Source organism: Jaculus jaculus, chromosome 6 (genome assembly GCF_020740685.1).
Source record: "Jaculus jaculus isolate mJacJac1 chromosome 6, mJacJac1.mat.Y.cur, whole genome shotgun sequence".
NCBI classification, from domain to species: domain Eukaryota; kingdom Metazoa; phylum Chordata; class Mammalia; order Rodentia; family Dipodidae; genus Jaculus; species Jaculus jaculus.
Window position 1 is genome coordinate 77910546 of NC_059107.1, and position 24813 is coordinate 77935358.

The following is a 24813-nucleotide window of genomic DNA, read 5'->3' on the forward strand; positions in this document are numbered from 1 at the left end:
CAGCAGTGAGCAAAGCCATCGGTGGTGACGGTGGTGACCATGGGAAGGGCTGCATGTAGGCAGAAGTCACTGCAAAGAGGAAGCCACAGAGCTTGTAGAAGACGGAGGGAAGCTGAGGAGAGAGTTGAGGTGGGGAAGGCAAGGCTGGTGTGTATGTTGGTGTCCTGTGAGCCACAGGAAGCCACTGGCAGGTTTCAGGTAAAGAACTTTGTGTTTTCTCAGGCCACTCTGCAGCCAGACTACAGTGGAGCTACTGACTTAAGATAGACCCAGGTTGTGACCCAGCAGCCCATCAAGCAACATGGGCTCTCCCCTCCATGAGGGTGGGGAGAGTATGGGCACATACCTGTGCTCAGAGCACACCTGTGTGTGGCATCCCATCCCTACTGCAGGCTGGTGATTACAGGGCTGAAGTCATGGGATGACCCATTGCTCATCCCTGCCAGCTGCCCAACTAGTGAGGTGGACTCAAGGGCCCAGTTTCTGTTTCCCTAGACACAGTAGCATGTTTTCCAGAAATTGAAATATGTTGGTGTGGAAACTGGACTACAACTAATAATGTTTTGTCATTGTCCTTAGGCTCCCCTCAGGTCTATAAGAGATTCAGTAGATATTCAGTAAGTACAGAGAAAACTATATCAGGCAGCATGGTCAGTCTCAGTGATGGCCCACCTGTGCCACACATTTTGGCCACTGTCAGGAGGCTGTTGACTCCCTTGAAGCCCCTGGCCACCATCACCCACTTACATTATGAAACCTGGGCCTAAGGTGCCTTCATCTGCAGACCACTGTCCACAGTCACCTGACATGCAGGAGTTGTTATTAAAGACCCAGCAAAAGCAGGGGCAGACAAAGGGAAGGTAAGTACGAATACTTTGTGCCATCCAACCATGCTCGTCATCACTCAGTCTCTGCCAGTTTCATGTTCTTGCTCTGCTTAGAGGATGAGGATGGGGGCCCTCTGGGTGACCCATGGCCTTCTCAGATCCTCAGTTGGGGAAGGCAGGTCTCAGGTTCACATTTGACAGCTTGTTGAACTTTCCCCACACAGAGGGAATGGTTGAAAGTTGTCCTGCCAGGAGTAGCCAGGGACCTTGCCTCCTGCACTGCTCACACCACTGTCTGCTACTGCCTGTGTTCCGAACATCTCGCCCTCCCTCTCCTTCCCCTTTGTCCAAATTGCTGCCCTCAGCTACTCACCCCTTCCTCTGGTTCCCAGCTATTTCCTGTTTGAAGATAATTTATTGCCTCTGGGATTATGGGAAATGGACAGTAAGCAGTAATGGTTCTCCCCAGAGGTTCCTTAGAGAGAGTCTCAGCCAAGGTTGAGTGGGTGAGCAAAATCGCAGCTTCCCACAGTGGCAGGAAGTAGAGGCTGATGAAATGGTAGTCCTAAACCCCAGGGGCCTTTATCTCTGCCTCTTCATATAGTGGAATACTGTCCTCAGATGTCTTGAGTCTCTTTCTACTGGCTGCTGTTGGTTACCTGTCATATACAGGGATGGTATTACCAATAATACTAGGAACAACAGTGCAGACCAGAGGCCTACTGAGCTCTCTGAATTATTGAAGCAGAGTTGCCACTTGCTTAGTGGTCAGGTGAAGAGGAGCTTGGTCCTAGCTAGAAGCAAGCTCCCAGACAGGAAGATTAAACAGTACCTGAATACCCATCTGCAAAGTGAGAGGCCTGGTCCTGAGGGAGCAAGAAAATGGGATGGCTTCACATGCACAAGAAGCCTTCTAACGGACACTGTTCCATGCAAGGATCCAAAGTTCTGACATAAGCTTTGGGTGAGAGTTGTTAACTCTTGAGTGATGTATTGCATTCACAGTTGTCAATGGCCAGGGTGTCAATGAAGCGACATTAAGTCCAACTGACTGCCAGAGTGAGGGGGGTTACACACATAAGGGATGGGTGTGCCTGAACATCTACCATCCTCTTTCCATGTCCTCTCCTGGGCCATCCATCCTATCATGGGGGAGGGGCTCCCAGCAACTTTCCAGCCACTATGTCCATGTAACTCTCTATACCCAAATGACAGAGCAGTTGCAGACTACAGTATTTTAAAAGTTGTCACTGAAATATTTGTTCCTGATGTCAGTGTCCTGGAAAAGATCCCTGGACACTCCACCTTTGCTGCTTTCTGCTCAGAAGTGCTCAGACTGACCATCATATCTTTTGTCCACAAGAACCTGCCAGGGCCAGTGACAGAGAACTTTATCCACACGAATGTGGTCCATACCTGGCTCATCTCTGCAGTGCATTCTTAACTCCCATTGTGTCCCCATCCTTTGTTAATGTATACATGGTTGGACTGGGGGAGGAATGGCTTAATGGAGGAGTGGACAGAGGAGTGAGTGCATTCATACAACAGTTGCCTGGGTGAAAAATGAAACTTACTGTGGAACACATTTCTTTGCACAAAACGCTGAAGATAGGGCCCTCAGCCTGAAGCCTGCTTTCACTAACTGGGCTGCTCTGTCCAGAGAGGTTATGGCACAGACCTGCTTGGTGCTGGACCCATGGTAATCATGGCAGGCCTTTTAGAAATCAAGGGGCTAGAGATGTTCATTGACCTGTTCATTTTTTCCTTTGCAGATTATCAAGGAGGTCCCTCCACCCCCTGCTGAGGAGAGTGAGGTAAGTTACCAGAGAGGGGTATGTCTGGGTGGGCATAGCTGGGCCCCCTTTACTTTGCCCTTTCATAGTCAGAGATGAACAGGAACTGAACAAAACTGGCAGCCTAATGCAGAATGGTTTCTTCCCACAAAGATAAAATTTGAGGTGTGTACATATATTGTTTCTCATGTTATTCTCCAAATAATCATTAGTTATAGCCTGATGCTAAAGCATCCCATTTTCCTTCACTTTTAGACAGTATTACCTAAAGATTTACCAGATAGTCATTCAAGTGTGCTAGAGGAGGGAATGCTCATATCCTGGCCTCACTTTCAAGTCCTTAACACATAAAAAAAAAAAAATTGTTTCCTTTTGAGGGGCTTTTGGTTGTATTTTTAGGGAGGTGGACAGCTTTCAGGTGCTTTGTGGAGACATGGGTTTTAGCAAGTTTTTGTTTTTTTTTTCTGCTCTGGGACCCAGGGCCTCACATACACTTCCTAAGTGCTCTATCACTGAGCTAGATCCCATCCCTCTGTTTCTTGAGACAGGGTCTCACTGTGAACTAAGGTCCTCCTGCCTCGACCTCCTGAGTGCTGGGGCAGCAGGCATGTACCATTACACTCAGTAAAGATGCTTTTATCATTACAATTATTTTGATCCATGAGAGTCTATTTTTTTCCTCTAAAATATTTTGGGGTTCTTGCTGCAGACTTACTTTATGTGTGGAAGTCAGGGAAAAATTGCTACATCCTCCAAATAATCATTGGTGCTAGCCTGTTCCTGAAGTATTCCATTTTTCTTTCATTTTAAATAGGATTCATTACCTAAAGACTTACCAGACAGTCACGCAAGTGTTCTAAAGGAAATATATAATAACCTGAGCCCACTATCAAATCTTCACCATCTAAAGAATTAAAACCATGGACTGTACCACTGAATGACCCAGGAAGCACTTCTGATGGTCCTAGTAGAGGCATTACAGGCTAGTGATGGGAAAGACCACCGCTTGGTAGGAGTGCATAGCAAGTGGCTGTCCTGATGTGGAGTAGCTGGACTTGCTAGGAGCAACACCCACCAGATCTGAAAACTTGGTGGGACAGACCAAAATAGACTAATGAAGGAAGATTCAAGGTCTTACCTCAGTCCCTAAAGCCTATTACTATTTGGAAACCAGACACCACCCCTCACTCTTCCCTTTCCCAATGCTTTTGTCAAGTTTCCTTTACAGAAAGGAAGATGAGTAAATATAAAATTCCATGTGGCTCTCATGTGCTAAACATTTGCATGTAAGCCAAGGGATTTAATAGCTGCAATCAATTAAAGCACATCTTGTTGGAATGCTAACTCTCTGCCCAGAAACCAAGGGAGGAAATTACATTGCTGTGCAAAGAGGAGGGGGGAAAAAATCCTCTCTCCCTCCATAAAGCCTTTCCTTAATCCTTCAAGAGCAGGCACTGCAGCTAGTCCCATGGTTCTGTCTGGCTCTGCCCGTGTTGTGTGCAGCTGTCTCTTAGACTCCTAAAGAAAACAGAGGATGAAGCTCCCTGATGGGGCTGCTCTGCCAGCCTGGGTGGGGAATGTTCCCTCCCTCCATTCCATTCAGTCAGTTGTACTTTCTTCTGATGCTTGCTCTCTGCTAGCCTTTAGAAGGTGACGTGGCAGCCACCATGGCCAAAGCATGCCAGGGATTTGGGTACTGGGGTACTGTAAGGTCTGTTGTACCCTACACACAGCATCTAGCAGAGGGTTCTTGGGTCCCACATACTTGGTACGATGCAGTGTTGTACATAGAGCCAGAGCCAAAACGAAAAAGAGTAGCTAGGGCTGGGGAGATAGTTTAGTCCATGAAGTGCTTGCCTTCCAAGTATGAGGATCTGAGTGTTGATCCCAGTGTCCACATAAAAGAAAGCAGGGCCTAGCGGCATGCGCCTATAATCTCAGTCCAGGGATGTGGACACAGGTGGGTCCCTGGGGCTCACTGGCCAAGCTGTTCTGGCCTAACTGGTGAGCTCCAGGCCAATGAGAGACCCTGTCTCAAGAAAAAGTGAACAGTGTTCTTGAGAAACCACACCCAAGGTTGTCCTCTAGGGCCTCTACATACCTGCACCCAAGCCCACATTTCCATTAGAAGAAAGGATGGATGTAAGGGGGCGGAGGGGAGAAGGAAGCCAAAAAGCAAGCAATGGAGAAAATGGACTTTTTCCAGCTTCTCTTACTATTTTTATGGAAACTGCCATTTGACTGATGAAGGTGAATCTTGTTTCTGAAACAAACTGACAGCCTTGGGGACATAGGCCCTAGCTGTTTGTGGGCAGCTGACCGGAGCCTCCAGGCTGACTGGGAACAGGTGGGGCCATGCTGACTACCTCAGCATGTGTGTTGGCCTGAGTGTTCCTTGGCCCCAGTATCCTTCTTAATGTGTTCTGGCAGGAAAAAGAGAAAGAAAACGTCCCACAGAAACAAATAACATAACTTAGGCTGTGCAAAGTATTTTATACAATGCTCTGAAAATCATAGTGTGAATGTAGGCAGTTTTCTTCAATCTAGCACTGTGTTCAGATTCCCACCAGGGCTTCCAGCACAGCTTGTGTGCTCTGACTCCCCAGAGGTCCCTGTGATTCTTGCCATCAAGCTAATTCCACCTTTCTCCTTGGTGGTCTCTGAGCATTACATTAAATCAGGGTGTTCAACATTTTGACATTGTGACATGAAATTGTCATCCAAAAATATGTTGGGCCCATTCATAGCCATCCTAGGATATGTGCAGCCCATGGATTGGACCTGCCTGCATTTCATCTTATTTCTGCATCAAAGCTTAAGACCATTCAGTGTCTGAAGGTGATGATCTCTGTCGAATTAATCTTAGCACAAGATAGACATGGTGGCACATGCCTGTAATACTAGCACTTAGAAGGCTGAAGCAGGACGACTGCAAGTTGAAGACCAGCCTGAGAGCTACATACTGAGATCCTTAGCCAAAAACAAAAAACAAAAAAATCAAACAAAAAAAAAAACTATTACAATGTCTTGAAATAGCTATATGAAGGCACCAAATTTCCCTGCCAAATATACAAACAAGTATTAATAACTGTAGCCATGTCTACAGTATAAATAACTTGATACCAAAATTCAGTGAATGATGATAACTTTATGACTCTGTACAATGATCCTCTTTAATAGTGAATATTAAAATGTGTAATGTTTAAAGAGGGTGATTGTGTAATATTCTATGTAATCAACAGTGACACTCCTAAGATAGCATAATGAAAGATGACATGCTATTTGGAGAACTCAAGAGCAAGGTTAACAACTAAGAGAGACTTATGGGAAGGGTCAATAGTGGGAACACCTGATGAGGGAGCTCAGAGCTCATCACAGTGAGAACACCTGACAAAGGAGCTCAGAGTTCATCATAGTGAGAACACCTGACAAAGGAGTTCAGAGTTCATCATAGTGAGAACACCTGACAAGGGAGCTCAGAGTTCATCATAGTGAGAACACCTGATGAGAGAGCTCAGAGTTCATCATAGTGAGAACACCTCACAGGGGAGTTCAGAGCTCTTCATAGTGAGAACACCTGACAAGGAGCTCAGAACTCATCATAGTGAGAACACCTGACAAGGAAGCTCAGAGCTCTTCATAGTGAGAACACCTGACAAAGGAGTTCAGAGCTCATCATAGTGAGGAACACCTGACAAGGAAGCTCAGAGCTCATCATAGTGAGAACACCTGACAAAGGAGCTCAGAGCTCATCATAGTGAGAACACCTGACAAGGAAGCTCAGAGCTCTTCATAGTGAGAACACCTGACAAAGGGGCTCAGAGCTCATCATAGTGAGAACACCTGATGAGGGAGCTCAGAGCTCTTCATATTGAGAACACCTGACAAAGGAGCTCAGAGCTCTTCATAGTGAGAACACCTGATGAGGGAGCTCAGAGCTCATCATAGTGAGAACACCTGAAGAAGGAGCTCAGAGCTCATTATAGTGAGAACACCTGATGAAGGAGTTCAGCCCTCTTCATAGTGAGAACACCTGATGACGGAGCAAAGCGATAGGGAGGGAGAGGCGTCACAGTATTCATTCTCAGAATGATGCACCCGAATGACCTCAGTTCTTTCCAGTAAAGGTTCTAGCTGCCAACAAAGTGTCATTAAGTTTTTTAAGGCATGGACCTTTTAGAGAGTTTTCAGATAAAACTATCAATTTTTCAGTCAAGGTCATTCACACTGATTAAGTGATAGGAGTAAGATTTTAAATTGACCCTGAGTATATAGTCTTTCCTCTCTGAGCCCAGTAAGTCAGAGTTCCTGCAGCTAACTCTTAGGCCTTCAGTCCTTGAAGAGAATCAGGGGTTACTTTTCTGATGGTTTTGTCACCCCCAAGGACCCAGGAGGCATTCCAGGAGGCTCACAACCCCTTTTAGGACCATTATGAGAATGGCCACTATTATAGACAGTTCCATGTTGCTGGGATGAACTTCTAAACAGACATAGTTTATGGGAAGAATAGAATTTATTTCAGCTTATAGATCCACGGGAAAGTTCCATCAGTGGCAGAAGATGCTATGTACTTTCAGAGATCCAAGCAGAGAGAAAATATGCTGCAAGTAAAACATCAGCAGTGACACACATATCAAAAAGTAACAGGCACAAAACCAGCAGATACATGTTCTCTGTGTTTCTATCTTTTTTTCCTTTCTCTCTATCTTTTACACACACATACATGCACACACCTGCTCTCACACATGCATACTCTAAACAAAAGTCCTAGAGCAAGCATTCAGTACTCTACATTTCAATAGCTTGTGTCTATGTGAATGCATATGTTTATGTGTGTGGGGTAGGCTGTATATGCATGTGCATGTGGAGGCCAGAAGACAACATGAGGTGTCATCCCTCTGGTGTCATGCCTCTGTTTAAAAGGCATGACTCTCATTGAACTGGAGCTCACCAACTAGGCTAGGCTGGCTGGCCAGTGAGCCCCAGGGATCCTCATGTCTCTTCCTTGCCAGTATTACAACCACATGCCATTCAAAACTTTAAAAAATAAAGGAACATTGCTCCTAAGAAAATTAATGCACTACTCATTACTGAAGAACACCAAGCAACTGGTGGATCACCCTTCCATGTGTGTGAACAGAAGTCATGGTGCTGTGACATGCTAAATGCAACTCAGAAGAAGGAGATTTTGAATCCTTTGGCATTTTTGTATTTTCAAAATCAAGTCTTTCTGAATTGCTCTGGCCTAGGCATTCAACATTCAAAACAGGTGAGAGGAAAGGAATTGGGGAAATGAGTAAGAAAGCTACACTTTCAGTTAAACTGATATCAGCACAAGAGTGAGGAAGAAAGATACTGAGGACACTCAACATCTACCAAACCAGACATCTAGATGCTCCTAAGTGCCCATCACAGAAGTAGACTTAAAGTGCTCCCAACATGGCTCAGGGAATCTTGTGGAAGAAGGAAAGAAAGATTGTTACAGCCACAAGTTGGGCATTTTGCACAGAGACATTGCCTCTCCTCCCCATAATGCTTGACCCACAATTCCCATGGAGATGACCTGCATCCCCAATGAGGAAGGCCTCTTTAGAAAAGGGGCAGGGAGGAGGGGAAGGATGGTTCCAACATGTGATGTTTACATACAAAATATGTCCATATCTAATAATAAAAAATAAAATATATATGGCTGGAGAGATGGCTTAGTGGTTAAGCGCTTGCCTGTGAAGCCTAAGGACCCCGGTTCGAGGCTCGGTTCCCCAGGTCCCACGTTAGCCAGATGCACAAGGGGGCGCACGCGTCTGGAGTTCGTTTGCAGAGGCTGGAAGCCCTGGCGCGCCCATTCTCTCTCTCCCTCTGTCTGTCTTTCTCGCTGTGTCTGTCGCTCTCAAATAAATAAATAAAAATTTTTTTTAAAAAATAAATAAAATATATATTAAAATAAACAGGTGAGAAGGTCTCTGCAGTTTATCCCAAAGACCAGATGGGACAGTTCAGTCAGGTCTGTGTGAGCTCAGCCTGTGGGGTCTCTAACCTGGGAATTTCTGCTGCATTGGTCCTTTGCCTCGATTCATCAGCTTATTCCTCTCTAAACATGAGCAGCTGCAGTCTCTGTTTTTCTCACAATCTAGCACTGTGTTGAGGGGGTTGAGGGGACTCCTTGGTAGTGGCTTGAGGGAATGAAGTCAAAAACAACCGAGTCATCTTCCTTGCTTGAGGTCACACAGGGCTTATCATATGGGTTCAAGATGTGCTGTAGTTCTATAATACTTACAATTTGTTTTTTTGAAAAAACTGATTTAAAATGACTACCTCAGGCTGGACTGCTTCAAGCATGCTCTTCTGCTGGTACTCACAGTGAACTGGGGACTGGGAGGTGGCTTGGTCCCAAGTGTCCATCTGGCTCTTCCAGTAGAGTCAAAGAAGCAAAAACAACACAGAGTTCGAGTTTAGGGCCGGCCAGCAGATGCCCTGCTCATGGGAGTATTCTTCACCTCAAGTAAGTAGACTTATCCCATGCACAGTCTATGTGTGCCATAAGGGAACCCCAGAATCTGAAACTGCACACTTCTAATCACTAAGTATGAGCTGTGAGACACCTGGATGGAAATGGAATTCTCTGGGGAATCCAAGCTTCTCTCAGGAAAGGGAGCATCCGAAATGTCTGGGAGGATAGGTGGGAAGTAGGCATATGGACTCCTGAATGTCAAAGCATGGAACAAAACCTGGCATAATTGGGAGAGACAAAAGAGTGCAGTGTCTTGGGAACATACCACACTGATCCAATCATGAACTGACATCAAACCTCAGATTCAATGGCTGTTTCTTCCCGGGAACACATGCCCAGGTCGGTCTGAGGACAAGTACATCAGAATGGCCTCTACCATCTCAGGAATGTGCTGCCACTGTGTCACACAAACGTCAGCCCACTGATGTCTAGGGCCACCACATCCTTTAAGATTTAAACATAACTTCCCCTGCTGGGAAACAGGGCTTCTCCCAGCCACTGCTGACTCCTGCTTCTGTGTTGTTTCATCCTATTTGTTTGCTGGATGCCATCTGCAAATGCACTGCCCATGATCCCCAGGCACTTTGCCATCCTTGCGGGGACTCTTACTTGAGAGGACAGCATTCCGCCACCGTGAGTGCAGACGGCCTCTCTGTTCCTGCTCTGGGGTCCTTAGTCTGTTTGTTTCTCCTTAGCCCCTAAGCAGTCCTGAATTGCAGAAGACACCAAAGTTTCTTTACTTAAAAAAAAAAAGAAAGAAAGAAAGAAAAAAGAAAAGATTCTATGCTGGTAGTTTTCCCCTAATAGATATGTCCTTCAAGGGCAGTAGGGTAGGAGAAATGTCCCATAACCTTTATCTTTAACTAGATGTAGACAACTGACCCTTACATACTGCTGACTGTTAGAGTGGACACTCTGGTCAGTGAGTTTACTCCTTCAACTTTTGGCCAAATGAAAAGCTACATCAAAGGTTCCCTTCTCTTCCTGGGATTGCAAAACACTTCTAGCTCTGATGCATAAACAGCCGTGCTTACTGTAAGGAAACTCTGACTCTCCCTCTGGTCTAACCTTGGCATTGACTTTTGCTGCTGTTGAGTTTGGCTAGCAAGCTTGAGTCAGGAACTAACACGAGGCTTGAGGATCAGGAGAGTAGGAGCTGGCTTCTTAAATCTAGGCATTCCCAGTTGTGAGATGCCTGGGTGGGCCCTGTACCTAGGCTCTGCCTGGAAGGCCCACCTTCTCCAGAGCCCCACCCACATGAGAGTGAAAAATGGATAGAGGAGAAAGGCTGGACACCCTGAAGCACATTGTGCTGCAAGCTGTGATGTTCCATACATGAGGTACAGCAGGGAGATGGAATGTGCAGGCAGAATGAGATGGGGAATAGAGGGAGACTGCAGGAGGAACAATGCAAGGTACTTCTGGGATGGTGAGAAGACTCAGGAGGGGCAGGTTTGAGTAGGGAAATCAGGACTTCTTTTGGCTATGGTATTGTTAAGGTGTTCATTAGCTCTTAAAAGTAGTCTTGAATGTCATGTCACCAGGTAGGATTCAGAAGACTCAGGGCTTAAGATTTAAATTCCCCCCAAGCCAAAGAGTATAAATTTGTTAGGTAAAATACTCCAATATCTTAGTCTGTTGTCTGCTTCTGTAACTGTACCTGACACTGAGTACATTGTAAAGAAAGGAGACATTTCTTACAGTTCTGGAGATATGTGGCTCTGGGAAGTTCAGGGAAAGGGGCCCACATCTGATGACCTTAGTTCATCATCCCAAGGCCAAGAAAGTGCTTGCACAAGAGGGCCACACAGCAAGAAGCCCAGTTCACCTGTGTAACACAGCCACTCTGGGATAATGCCCTTTGTCAGGATATAGCCCTCACAACCTATTTTCCTCATGTTGGGCCCCTCTTTCCAACACTATTGCATTGGGAATTACATTCCCAACACATAAAGTCTAAAGGACACATTCAAATCACAGCATCCTGCAAAGGAGTAGAGGAAAGGAACAGGTCCAAGGACTGTGCCACAGCTTCACCTGGCACTGTCATACATCCACTTCACAGATCAGGACAATGTGCTTGGAGGCCATGTGACTTCCCAAGGTAAAGTGACTGCATTAACTCTGTTCCTGTCCACCTTGCCACAGTGGACATGTTTGTCCCACAGGGGCTTTATCTTCATGTGTCACAATCTCTCCACAGGAAGAAGATGATGATGGGCTGCCTAAGAAAAAATGGCCCACAGTTGATGCTTCTTACTATGGTGGGCGAGGTGTTGGAGGCATTAAAAGGATGGAGGTAAGAGCGTAGCTCAGTGGGTATTTATCCATGTGCTGACTTCCCAGTGACAGAGATCCAAAGCAAATGGTGACACTTCATGCTTGAGGTCTGGGGTAGATATGACACAAAGATAGAGACATGAGAGGAGCAGCCTTTTAGCTACGCACCTCATATCTTGTCCTCCATGAGTCAGTCCTCACAAGGCACTCTTCTCAGACACCCCCCCCGCAGTGGTTTCTTTCATCACTGGAATAAAATATTTATGTCTTACTGCTTGTACAGCTTCTCTTCTAAATCTCCAATCCCATGGTTTCCTCTCTTTCCCCTTTCCACTTCCCTTCCTCTTTCCTATACCCTCCCTTGCCTGGCCCACAAACCCAAAGGGATAGAGGATCTGGGGTCATGGGTATGTCATGCCACACATGTATTTGGCAATCCTAATCTCAAGGAGCATCCTCATTTTATTTACTATATCTTACATGTTAGGTCCGCTGGGGAGAAAAGGGCTCCACAGAAGAAGGTGCTAAGTTGGAAAAGGCAAAGAATGCAAGAGTAAAGATGCCAGAGCAGGAGTACGAATTCCCTGAGCCTCGGAATCTCAACAACAACATGCGCCGGCCCTCTTCCCCTCGGAAGTGGTACTCACCCATAAAGGTGAGTCTCTACCCCAAAATTCCTCTAGGGCTTCCCCTTCCTGGGTGTGAGCCAGCTTCCTTTCTTCTCCATCATCTCTTGTTTCCAAGTCCAGGCCTTAAATGACTCTGGCTGCCTGGGAAGTTTAAGCCAGATGAGGCAACACCTGCTGCAGGTGTTATCTCCAGGATCTCTTTGGTGCTTGTGGCTTTGAATTCATGTGATGGATCAATGCCTTTCTCTTCACCCTGGCCCTTATACATCTGCACTAGACCAATTGACAAGACCCTTGAACCTCACAGCTAAAGATTCTAGACTTACTCTGTATCCACTTGTGCAAAGTTTTTGCTCTGCTGTGGTTTGGAACCCAACTCAGGACTACTGTCTCCAGTCCCACAGTGCTAACACACAAGGTGCACTCCTGAGCCTCAAGGGGAAGACTCAGTGTGAGAGCTAGCTCCCATATATACAGCCTTGCCCCTCTTCCACTAGCAATAGAGACAGTTTTTATCCTTTGCTCAGTTATTTCCTGCTTTTATAAAATCAAGAACAAATGCCATTACAAGTGGAGGAGTGAGACTTCACTAGTAGATGTTTCTCAGCTTAGCTAGCTCCGGCTCACAGGAACTGCGACTCATTTCCATTTGGGTTTTCTGTGTTTAAAGCAGTGAGATTCCTTTTTAAGACAAGCCTCCCTGGGGCATGGGTTGAACTCTGAGGTGTGGGCGAAGTGCAGCTTGTAGAGAAACAGCTGGTGCTCCTAATCCCTTTCAAGCAAGGAACATGCAGTGGCGTGCATACATGTGCAGACAGGAAGGAGCCAAGTGGATTCTCAAAGATGAGAAGAAAGGGGATTTTATGTCATGTCATTTTCAGGAATCTGTACCTTGTGACTAATACCACATCCTTGTTTTATAGCTAAATTTTCATTTCTGCCATCTTAGATGTCAAAAGAACATTAAGTCTGATTGAAGAATCAAGTTTCTATTTGAGAGCTTTTTATTCATTTCTTTAAAAAAAAAAAAAAAACCTGGTGGGGGCTGGAGAGATGGCTTAGCGGTTAAGCACTTGCCTGTGAAGCCTAAGGACCCCGGTTCGAGGCTCAATTCCCCAGGTCCCACGTTAGCCAGATGCACAAGGGGGCACACGCATCTGGAGTTCATTTGCAGAGGCTGGAAGCCCTGGCACACCCATTCTCTCTCTCTCCCTCTATCTGTCTTTCTCTCTGTGTCTGTTGCTCTCAAATAAATTTAAAAAAAAAAAACCTGGAGGTTTAGAGCTTCATGAAATAAATAGAATATGGACAAAGACATTTATAAATCTAAAATATTTTCAACATCTACTTGGAATTAGTATTGGCTCAATCAGCTTGTCAAGTACCTACTCTGTGCTCAGCCCTGCCAGTTGCTTCTTGGGCCTGGCTAAGTCAGATCTTCTGGAAGTGACTTCAGAGGGCAGATCATAGGCTTGGTGGTACAAGTCTCACGGAAGACCTCCAAAAGTGTGATAACCTTAATGGCTTGCACATCTTTGTCTCATCCAGTGAAACATGCTCCCTAGCGCCTTCAAAATCTCTATCCAAACTCCCCTTGGATATTCTTACTTTTATTTTTCCATATATAACAACTTATTAAAAAGTCTGATTCATTGAGATATAAATATAGAATTTTTTCTGTTTTATGAAGTAGGAACTTTGTATGGACACAGCATATATTGGTACCATCATTCCCCTCCCAGCCCCGCCCCCCATGCTCCACTTCACTCCTCAGTAGAATTGCCGGTATTCACCATGGAGTTGTGGGTTATGAGTTGTGAGAGCTGCAGTCATTGTGGGGGTGGAGGCAATGCCCTTGGATATTCCCTCCCTCCCTCCCACTCTGTGGCTCATACAATTTTTCTGCCCCCTCCCCTTACACAAAATTCCCTGAGCCGTGGTGAGTGTGGTTTAAGTCTACTTTAGTGTTGAGCTCTCAGCAGCTTCTGGATTTCTGCTTTGGTGCATTTTGAGTATCCTCAGTGTCTGTCTCCATCATCCTGGCATTGGTTGTCAGGCTGGCCAATAGGCACTCTTCTGTTGCCCCACTGACTAGGAGTTCTTTCCCTTCTATTTGATACAGCCCTGCTAAGCTGCAGGCACCAGCATGATCCTCCTGCCTGAGCCTTCCTACTGTTGGCCTTACATGCATGCAGCACCCTGCTGCCTCCTCCTCTCCCTTAAGCCTGACTCCTGGAGTTCCTCCTTAGTCACATAATAAACCACGTTCTCAGGAAGTAGTCCCTGGTATCTCTCATGAACTTGCTAGAAATACATATTTAGGGATATTTAGGGGTCTGATCCAAGACTGACTGAATCAGAAATTCCAGTAGTGGGACCAGCACTTGTCTTTTAAAATAAGCCCAGTGGAAAAGTTGTCACCAGAGGTCCTAGCCAGCATTCCCTAGGACAGGACATGGACTCAGAGGACAGAAACTGTATTCCTGTATTTTTTAAGTTGGCAGAAGCTCTGACCATATCTTAGTGATGATATGTCAGGAGCCTCAGCAAGGAGACAGACATTACATTTCACATTAGGACCATTTTCATCACCAGCACACCTGCTAAAATAATATAATGTTAAGAGATTGGGATTCTCTACCTCACAGAAAAGATGGAGGAAACCTGTGGTCCTAATGGACTTGCCACCCCTGGGCAAGACCATGGTTAAAGACTTGAACAGGCCTGCAGGCCCCTCTACCTGGCAGAGCAACTAAATGCCAATGCCTGCTCATTCCTTCTGCTAGATGAGTGCTATGGGCATAGCTATGAGAGAGATGACTCAGGTTTACGAGTCTCCTCCCTAGTTAATTTCATCCCCTGAAGATACCAGGTAAGCCCCAGTAACCAGCATTGAACATGGCATAGAGCAGGAACTCCACCAGCTCTTGCTTCAGGGGTGTAATTAAGAAAGCATTAGATCAGGGATGGCTTAGCAGTTAAGCACTTGCATGTAAAGCCTAAGCACCTGGTTTGAGGCTCTATTCCCTAGTACTCACATAAGCCAGATGCACAAGGTGTAGTTCATTTGCAGTGGAGTTCATGCAGAGTTCATTTACAGTGGCTGGAGACCCTGGTGCACCCATTCTCTCTTTCTCTTTTCTCTCTTCCTCTCTATGTCTCTCAAATAAATAAGTTAATTGATTAAAATGTTTTTTAAAAAAGAAAGCATTAGATGGGCTGGAGAGATTGCTTAGTGGTTAAGGTACTTGCTGGCAAGTGACCAGGGCTTGATTCCCTGGTTCCCATGCAAAACCAGATGTACAAAGTGGCACATGCATCTGGAGTTTGCAGCAGCTAGAGGCCCTGGTGTGCCTATTCTCTCTTCATGTCTCTTCTCTTCCCTTCTCTTCTCTTCTCTTCTCTTCTCTGTCTCTCTGTCTGTCTCTCTCTTTCTCCCTGCAAATAAAAATTTTTAAGAAAATTTAAAAAAGAAAATACTTAACTACACAGCTCATGCTGCTATTCTGTATCCAAGGATGTAGTAACCTTCTTGCTATGTCTAAGAAGAGGAGAGAAAAGGAGGTCATCTTGTGTATATGAGCAGGAACAAAGAGAAGCACAGACAGGAATGGAAGTATCAGCATGTGTAGCTTTGCCCAGAAGGGCAGACTTGCCACCAGTTTCAGACCTCATACTGTTAAACACGCTCGTGTTTCATGCTGAGCCCTGTTCTACAGAACATGCCTGTGGACATTTGCTAAGCCATATATGAAACACTGGGCTCTGCATGGCACAAACTATTCTGCCCCTTCTTGAACCTTTCCACAGTGTTCATCACAGTTCTGTGTTGACACAAAGACACACTATCTAGTGCTGAGCTAACAGACAGTGAGCAGAGTTGAGGGGGCCCACAGAGGTGGTGAGGCACTCAGGGATAGAAGAGGAGTTATTATGCCCCAGACCTGAAAGACAAAGGGAAAATGGCTATACTGGGTTGTAGGGAGAGGAACAATTTTGAGAAAGAACATACCTACCCAGAGCTATGGCTGTAGGACAGTAGTCAGCCATCTTAATCTGCCCCTCCACCTGTTTATATATGTCCTGCAAAAAAAGGGTGGCTTTGACATTTTTAAGTGATTTTATAGTATTATCCTCAGTTTTGTCTGTTGATCAGCAAAGTCTCCAGAAAATGTGTGCAGATCTCTGCCCTGTAGGGATTCAGCCACTGCTGGAGGCTGGGGTGTGAAGGTGGGAGGGAGTAGGAGGAACAAACACCTGAACTTGAAATCTTTACCATGCTTATTCCCTCTGGTTCCTCCCATGAGCCAAAGGGAAGCCAACTGCAAAGACTGCAAGTGCTACATGGTGGGCAGGGACAGTCCATGGAGAAGGATCCTACATGCTCAGTCCACTTCCATTACCGCTGTGAACAGTGAGTCCTCCACCTAGCACAGAACCATCAGCAGGTCCTGGAAAAACACCTAGCTCCTGGACAGAAGTGGCCAGAATCACAGACATAGTGAAATAGATATTACTAAGCCCACTTTCTTCTTGTGTTCCAGAGTTGAGTAGCAGGTGGTCACAGTGGCTAAGCAACCCAGTGCACTAAGGGGGTGCAGAGGGATGTGGTGGCTCCTCTCTCCCATCCTTCCACCATGCTAATTTAAGACATTAAACACAAAGACCACACTTCCCCCATCCTCCTTCCAGGCTCATGATTGAGAAAAGTTCCCTGATAGATAGCCTTCATTTTCCTTTGCTTGGTTTTCACTCCTGGATTTACAGTACCTCATGCTTCTCACCAAATTGGGACTGACCATTTCAGACAAGTTAAGTCATACCCAGATATATGGCCACAGCTAGATTAAAGCCGGAACTGATTGTAGACTTCAGAGAAACCATTTTTCTCTTTCTACAGTAGCTTCTCCACATTACTGGAAGTGACATAAATGACAGCTGGTAGACAAAAGCCAGACCCTGGCTTGCCAAGCAGACAGGATATTCCCTGAAAAATAGGCAGACTGTGAAAGTCAGGGTCGGCTTGTCTGTCTGCAGGCTGGGGGTGGGAGGGTCCTCAGCTTATTTCCTACCAGGGCCACCTATCCTCTTTGGACGTAAACACCTTGACCTTGGAGTTAGTACATTCAGCTAGACACTGTCCTGGATAGAGCTGTATGTAGCCAAGCAAGACATACCAGGACACTAAATATTGTCACATGTGCTGCTGTGTGGAACGTATTTAGCACTCCTCTGCTTACTTTTTAGAAAGCTTCCAAACTTTTCTTAAAGAAAGTCCAAAAGAAAAAAGTGACTAAAGCATTACACTGTATATGTGGTAGAGGGGGAAGGTTTTCAACTTTATCCATTAAGCTTGTTATATTTATTTATTAATTTCATTGGAGAGCAAGCCTGGGTCACACTACCATTTATTTTAAGGTATAGAAATTCAGGGGTTCATGCAGAATGGCTCTATAAATTAAATTGCCCTCAACATTCTCCATCTTGCCCAGGTTCTAGTGAGCTCAGACAGATAAAACCAAACAGAAGACCCAGCTGGCCAAAAACAAAAGAGGAATCCAGCTGCCAAGGTGCTATGAATGGTGGTTCCCTAAACATTTCCAGCCTGGTGGAAAGAACTGGCATTAGCATAGAACTTCTAGTTCAGCTCTCTGTTGACTATCGTTTTTGTCTGAGGCTGAGTCGTATAGTTCTGGGGCCTGGAATTGGTAAATTTCTCATTTTGAAGTCAAACTGTTGTCAACTTCATATGGAAGAAAGCTATTTTTAAATGTTAGCCATCAGGCTCTGGCAGGGGCTCAGAGATTTCAAAGGATTGTGGTGGAATCTTTGTCATAGCTTCACAGAAGCAGCTTGGCATTTTGCCTGGGGAGTGAGAGCTGAGGTCTAAAGTACATGCTGTGTGCCCACTTGTGCCTACTGGACCATCAAAGATGAGGGTCCTAAAGCCCCCCAGGCTTTAGGAAAAGAATCCCCTGGGGCACTTCTGGCCCCATAGGGAGATTATGAACAACCCATTGCTACTCTCTTTAAGTTCACAGTCAGAAACCAGCAGCCTTTGTTATGCATCTGCCTTTGACTCTAAAGCTGTTTTTTATCCTCCTCTTACTCAGTTGCCACTGTTTTTCTAAGCTCCTTGGACTCTTCCAGTGAAAACTCCAGATTTCAGAGTAGAAAGAGGCACAGGTTGTATGGCTACCCAGGTTCTTTCTTATGCCACAAATCAAGGACTTTGGATGCATTTGTGGGGCATTCAGAATTCAACACAAAGGCGCCTGACTGAAATGGCTGGTGGCAGTAGTGGCTCACCTGGATGGAGCACACGTCTAGGCTGACTGGCGTGCAGGTGCTTGCAAGTGGCTGAGTTGTCACAACAGCCCTCAAAAGTAGAAAATATTTCTCCTCCTATTTTACAAATGGCAAAACTAGGCACAGAGAGGTTCAATAACTTGTCCAACTTAACACTAGCAGTAAGATGTTCAGGGGATATTTTATTAACTACTGTGCATGTATTTGAGCTAGCAGTAACATCCTATGTCAGTCCATACATGGGAAGAGGCCAGGAGCCAGGAGGTTAAAAAAATAAACAATCAGGAAATGTCATGAATGAGTGACAAGGAATGAGGGCCTAGACCAAGGCAGAACCATGGAAACGACAGGACAGACCTGGACAAAAACAGGTGATAGGAGAGCTGGGACAGGGAGGCTATCCCCAAGATGTGGCTGGTGCTAGAAACAAGGAGTGTGGAGAGAGGTTACAGTGATCCTCTGCTTGCAGCTTGCCTTTCCGTGAACCAAAGTGGGGTGTGCAAAAGGGAAGGAGGTATGAAGAGAAAAGAGCTCATTCATTTTGTGATGTCTGCTTTCAGATTTCTGTGACACATCAACATTACAATTAAGATTTGAGGACTGGGAAGATGGCTTAATGGTTAAAGGCCCTTGCTTGCAGAGCCTGCCAGCCCAGGTTCAATTCCCCAGCATCCATTGTCTATATATACAGGTATAAAAATCATTTTTTTTTCAAGGCAGGGTCTCTCACTCAAGCTTAGGCTGACCTGTAAAGCAGTCTGTAGTCCCAGGGTGGCCTCAGACTCCTACCTCTGCCTCCTGAGTGCTGGGATTACAGGCATGTGCCACCACACTCAGCTACAAAAAAAAAAAAAAAAAAAGTAATTGGCTTAGAGGGAAAAGGTTGGCAGAACATAGAAGAGAGACATATATGTGCTTAATAACTGCCACTGACTGCACTATACTCTAAACTATTTTTTCCATCTTTCTGCAGTTTTCCAAATTACCATTAAATGACTTTACTTCTATCAGAGATAAGGCCATAAATATTTTCCCTGAGATAAGTGCCTAGCTTCAATAATAGACTGCATTATTACCCCCATTTTAAAAATGAGGAAAGTAGGCTTAAGGAGATATCCGTGCTGCAGGTTCAGAAGGGAAGAGAACTACAGGCCCTGTAGTTAGACTTCAGTGCTTCCCGTCTAAGCTTGGCCCTGTCTCTGCTTCCACAAAGGAATAAAACTTACTTCTGCCTCCTGGGTCTGCACATCCAGGTGGTTTCTACACTTTTGCTAGGCATGGAGTTTTAAATTTATCCAGAGTTCATTAATACCTTTTTTCAACATCCAAATTTCCTTCTTTTGGGCCCCTGTCATTCCTTCTCTCATTTTTCCAGGAACTGAGCCATAAGCAAACATATTACTGTGGGTGGGCTGATGTACGAAGTCCATCCTTCCCTGTCCACAGAAAGGGAAAGAAAGGAAGGCACTCATCCAGGAAGTCTACCTGTTATACCCTAACCATAAGTGCTTATCCCAGAAACCCTTCAAGAAAAACGTGTACCTGATGGATAGGTTGTTTGGGACAGAAAGTCCTGCTAAATGCAGAAGTGATTCTGTCCAGCACACCAAAGCCATTTCAAAATATTTTCAAGACTTTTGTAAATTCTTTGCAAAAGGAGATGAGAAACTCTGTACATGGCAAGATCACATTTAATCCATAGGAGTTCGAACAAGAGTTGTCAGAGATTCAAAGTGCCATGTGTGTTTAACCCTCCGGAGAGTGATGTCAGAACCTGAAGTCCTGTGAGGTGACTCGTAAGTGAATGCTGCCACTATGCAGGCTGTATGTAGAGAAAGCTGAACGCTACAGATGTTTCCGCACCTTCCCAGCACCGGCACCCAGATACCCCTTCCACATTCCCCTTTAGAAAGGATTCGCCACATTTTGGCCCAAGATATGCTGGCACATGGGCAGGCACTCTACACACACTGCCAAAATGAAATGTCCAGACACAAATAACACTTACCCTCACCATACACAATTCGCCCTAATATTTTTTCTACTGTTTCTTAAAACGTCGAGTCCTAAAAATGATCCTAGTTGTAACACACAAAATTACACAAGACTTTACAGGTTGCAACCCACAGTCCCCAAAGCTTGTTCTCCAGGCTGTATAGTGAAGCACTCTAGCCAGAAGACTTTCTGCAGTTGGTAATATGTGAGTTGTGGGGTCAAACAGAGATAGGCTGCCATCACAGCTCTTCAGGTCACAAGTCTTTGGGTAAGCTTCTTGTTTACTCTGACCCCCATCCATTTCCTCCATGCCACTCTAGAGCTGCTAACAAGTTAAAAGCACCTAGCATAAAGGATCACTAATCACCTAGCAACATGTATTGAGCACCAGATGCTCATGAGGGCTAGGCATTCAACACTGGACAGAACCATACCTCCTCTGCTGGCGTGAAGCTGGCATTACAGGAGGCAGGCTACAGTAAGCAGATGAACACAGAATATGTTGGGAACTAACAAGCTCTGTGTTGGATTTCTGTTACTGTTATCACCGGTTACGCATACCTAGAGGCTAAACACCACACAGATTCCTTATGTTACAGTTCTGAAGATCATAAGCCCAAAACAAGTCTCAATGGGCTAAAGTCAAGGTGAGGACCAGGCTGTGCAACTTTTAGAGGCCCCAAGAGAGAATCCATCTCCTTGCCTAGATTCTGGAGGCTACCTCTTCTGTCTTGGAAGTTAGAATGCCCGGCTTGAGCCGTTCTGTCACGGAATCCTCTGAGATACGTCTTCTCTGACTCTGGCCCTCCTACCTCCCCCAGTGAAGGACCTGTTAAATTAGAGAGCTACACTCAGCTCTGAGGACCTATCCCTCATGAGCACTGGGGGGCTCTGGGGTGGAGGAGCCTAAGATCTCTTCTCCTATAACCAAGAAACCTGAATGTTGCATTGAGAAGCTGGAGGATGAGTAACCTTGCCACAACCATGTAGCCAGAGCTGTGCTGTGGATATGACGGAAGAGGCATGGCAAGTTCTTCGTGTCTACAGTGACTGTCCACCAGATTGGTTTCATATGTAATCTTGGTGCATTTGTTTTATTTCAGGGAAAACTCGATGCCTTGTGGGTCCTACTGAGGAAAGGATACGACCGTGTATCTGTGATGAGGCCACAGCCAGGAGACACGGTAAGATGCATTAATGGTCATATGCAAAGACATGTTTTTATCTTTCCCTCTGTCTTTGTAGAGCTAGAATAACTCCAGATATTCAATCTATTCGTTACTTCATGTTGTAACAAATCAGACTTTTTTTTAATCCTGATTGTTGCAAAATCTTAAGGCTTGATTTGCTCTTCTGAAATGAAATTTGACAGAAATATACTGGGTTAGACTTCCTGGAACTTGCGCTTGAGCTTATCAGTCTACAAATATCAGGAGCAGGGCTGCTTCATCCTTTGGGCAGCTCCAGGAGAAACGCCTTTGGACCTCGCCACACAGGCCAGTGGTAAGACACAGTGTGACAAGTGAGGGCGAAAGGGCCACAGAGAGTTCCTGGCATCTAGCATGGTGGCATGATCCAGCCATCCAACTTTCCAGGACCTTTCAGAGGCTTCTAGCCTTGTGAGAGGTTGTCCAGGAGCTGTCATGACTAAGCCAGAAGGGTCCCCAACAAGGAGGAGTTATTTAGGCAGAGCTGTCCTAGAACTGGCCAGCCCATACCTTCATGAGGAAGTAGACAAAAACGGGTAACTTGTTCTGCTGGTAAAGTAATGTTTCTAGAATCAACCTTAGTTCTTAAGCTCATACCACTGTTAGTCCTTCTTGAGAGTGTCAGTTTCTAGTCTGCCATTTTTGCAGAACAAGGCTTGGGACCAAAATTTCTAACTCCCAGTGACCTGTATCTTCCTTGAAAATAAAGCTTATTTATCCAAAAGCAAAATAAAGGTGTCTAATTGAAAACTCTTATCAAGTAAGATTTTCTTGGGTTTGAAAGTCACTTCCCTCTTGGCTAGAAAACTTCAGGCAAGCCACCTTCATGAAGTTGATGATGATAACTTCTTCATGATGTGGCTGTGGGAGATGGGAATTCTATAAAGCATTTAGCTTGTGGCTGATGGCGTACCAAAACTCTCAGTCATTGGCATATGTTATTGTGATTATTTAATATGTGCTTTGTTGCTGTCTGTGGGTAACTGATGCAAGAATCCAAGCTTCACTGCAGTTGGTGTGTGTGGGATGCCCACATCTGTGCCTGGTCCACCATCCAACCAGGCATCAGCAGTGCTGGAGCAGACAGGCCTTGCCATCTCACTCTGCATGTGGTGACAGAGGGTGCATTGTGGCCAAGGGGATTTGATCTGAAGTGTCATAGCTTGTACAGCCTGCTGCCCAGCTAGCTGTTCTTGCTCCATGTTGTGGCAGGGCCGATAGGCAAGTTTGCTGTGAAACCAGGTCATATAAATGTTGATCCAGGTTAGTCCCTGGCACAAATATTGGTTGGTGTTTCTGTGAAGGCAAACAAGGACCAATTTCTGTAGCAAATTCTAAAGTGAAAATATTACTATTAACATGGGCCATAAAACTGGAACTCAGGGAGGTATTTGGTCTTAGAAATTATTTAGTTTGGTTTCTGTGAAGAAGTGACTCTTTTTAACATTCATGAAAACTTATCGTACAGATGAAGAAAACCAATACACAATATTCTGTTATATTTGACCTGCCACATGTAAAATAGGAACTTTGATATATTTAATGAATTTCATCAATATTAATACATGTTGTGTGTCCCCTTTATTCTCTTACCACTATACTTTAAGTTGGAAGGTAGAAAAATATGAAGATGGGCCTGGTTCAGTGAGTAAAGCACTTGTCACACAAGTGTGAGCACCAGAGCCAGACAGAAGTTGTGTGTGGGCTTCTCTAATCCCCAGTATGACTATAGTGAGAAGGGAGGGGAGATAGGAGAATTTTCTACACCTTCACAGACCAGCTAGCCCTGTGAAGGGAGCAATAAATAACAAAATGAGGTGAAAGTCTGGTGTGGTAGCACACTCTAATCCCAGCAGTTGGGTGGCAGGGGAAAGAGGATCACTGTGAGTTTAAGGCAACCATTAGACTACATAGTGAATTCTAGGTCAACCTGGACTAGAATGAGACCCTACTTCAAATATAAAAAAAAAAAAAAAAAGGAGGTGGAAGTTGAAGATCAACCCTGAAAAATTGTTCTCTGACCTCACGCACTCATATACATCATGAACATGTGCAAAAAAAAATGAAAAACAAATGTAGGGAAAAAAATTGAACCATACTTCCTTTTAAAATGTAATGCAACCACTATGGATTATCATTGTTCCATTTTTTTCTTAATCATTTCCTTGGAGAAAATGTCTCTCCATCTCTCTGTTCTCAATACCTCTGCCTGCTTTCCATAAGTTATTTCACAACTGCCACTTTATGATATTTTATTTCTTGGCCATCCTGTAAAAACACTGATGAAATTTAAAGACATTAAATCAAAGATAAGAACAATTTCAAAGGTAGAAATAATGCGAACATACCTAAAGTAAGGCTCAGTGGGTATATTTTTGTGGAAGAACATGCTTTTTTTTTTCTTTCCTTTTTTCATCAACTGAAAAACTTCTCCACTAAAACATACTAATATTTCATTCTCTACTGACCAGTTTGACAGAAATGAACTCACAGAGTAGGGCAGCCTGACAGCAAGGTGCACCTCTAGCATTCGCTGCTCGGGGCACAGGTCTGGCTGCGTGAGTCCAAGAGCAGCAGAATCAACAGGTGAAATGTCCTCTAGGGAGTTACACCTGAATGAATCTCAGTTACTAATTCTGAGTGAAAGCTCCTGTTAGCATGGACAATATTTCATGTGCTTTTGAGAAACACAGTTCCACAAAACAATGCATTTGATGTTCAGGAAGTCTAAGAATTGGTGCCTTTGAACCTGTCCTCAGCATTGTGTCAGACTATGATCAACCAGTTTACTTTTCTACAAACTTTCTTTGAAGTCTTATTAACATTGCAACGCATGTGAGAGAAATGGATGTGAAGAATTGTGCCCTGGCAGTCATGGCAGTGGCCACAGACTTCTCCAAGGACACAAGGAAGTGCACAAGAGCAAATAGGGTAGATGGGAACCAGAACTTGGCTGCCTATGGATGCTCAGGACTGAATCCCAAGGAAAGGACTGAACTGTTGCGTAGTCTGCTGGTTCACTCTGTTTTGTTTGGCATAACCTCAGGAGACTCGCTACAGACCTGCATGTTTTGTCCAGTGATGATTGTAAGAATTCCTCAGCCCTGATTTATGGGGCTGACCACATTTTCCATAAACTCACAATGACTGCAACTAGCCATGTGCTTGTGAACAAGAGTCACAGGTTCTGAGTTTTTCCTTTAAAACAAAACAAAATAAAAAATATCCCAATTGCATTCTTCGTCGCTGTCTGAATAGCTTCAA

At 44.9% G+C, this 24813-nt stretch overlaps 1 protein-coding gene across 1 annotated transcript in view; it reads left to right on the forward strand.

Moving 5' to 3' along the window:
* Antxr1 (ANTXR cell adhesion molecule 1) overlaps nt 1-24813 on the forward strand; it is a 217652-nt gene that overhangs the window by 141565 nt on the left and 51274 nt on the right. Inside the window, exons 14-17 of the mRNA XM_004662181.2 lie at nt 2600-2641; nt 11332-11427; nt 11896-12063; nt 21445-21525. Of these exons, the coding sequence (XP_004662238.1) occupies nt 2600-2641; nt 11332-11427; nt 11896-12063; nt 21445-21525 (387 nt within the window). The remainder of the gene's footprint in view (nt 1-2599; nt 2642-11331; nt 11428-11895; nt 12064-21444; nt 21526-24813) is intronic.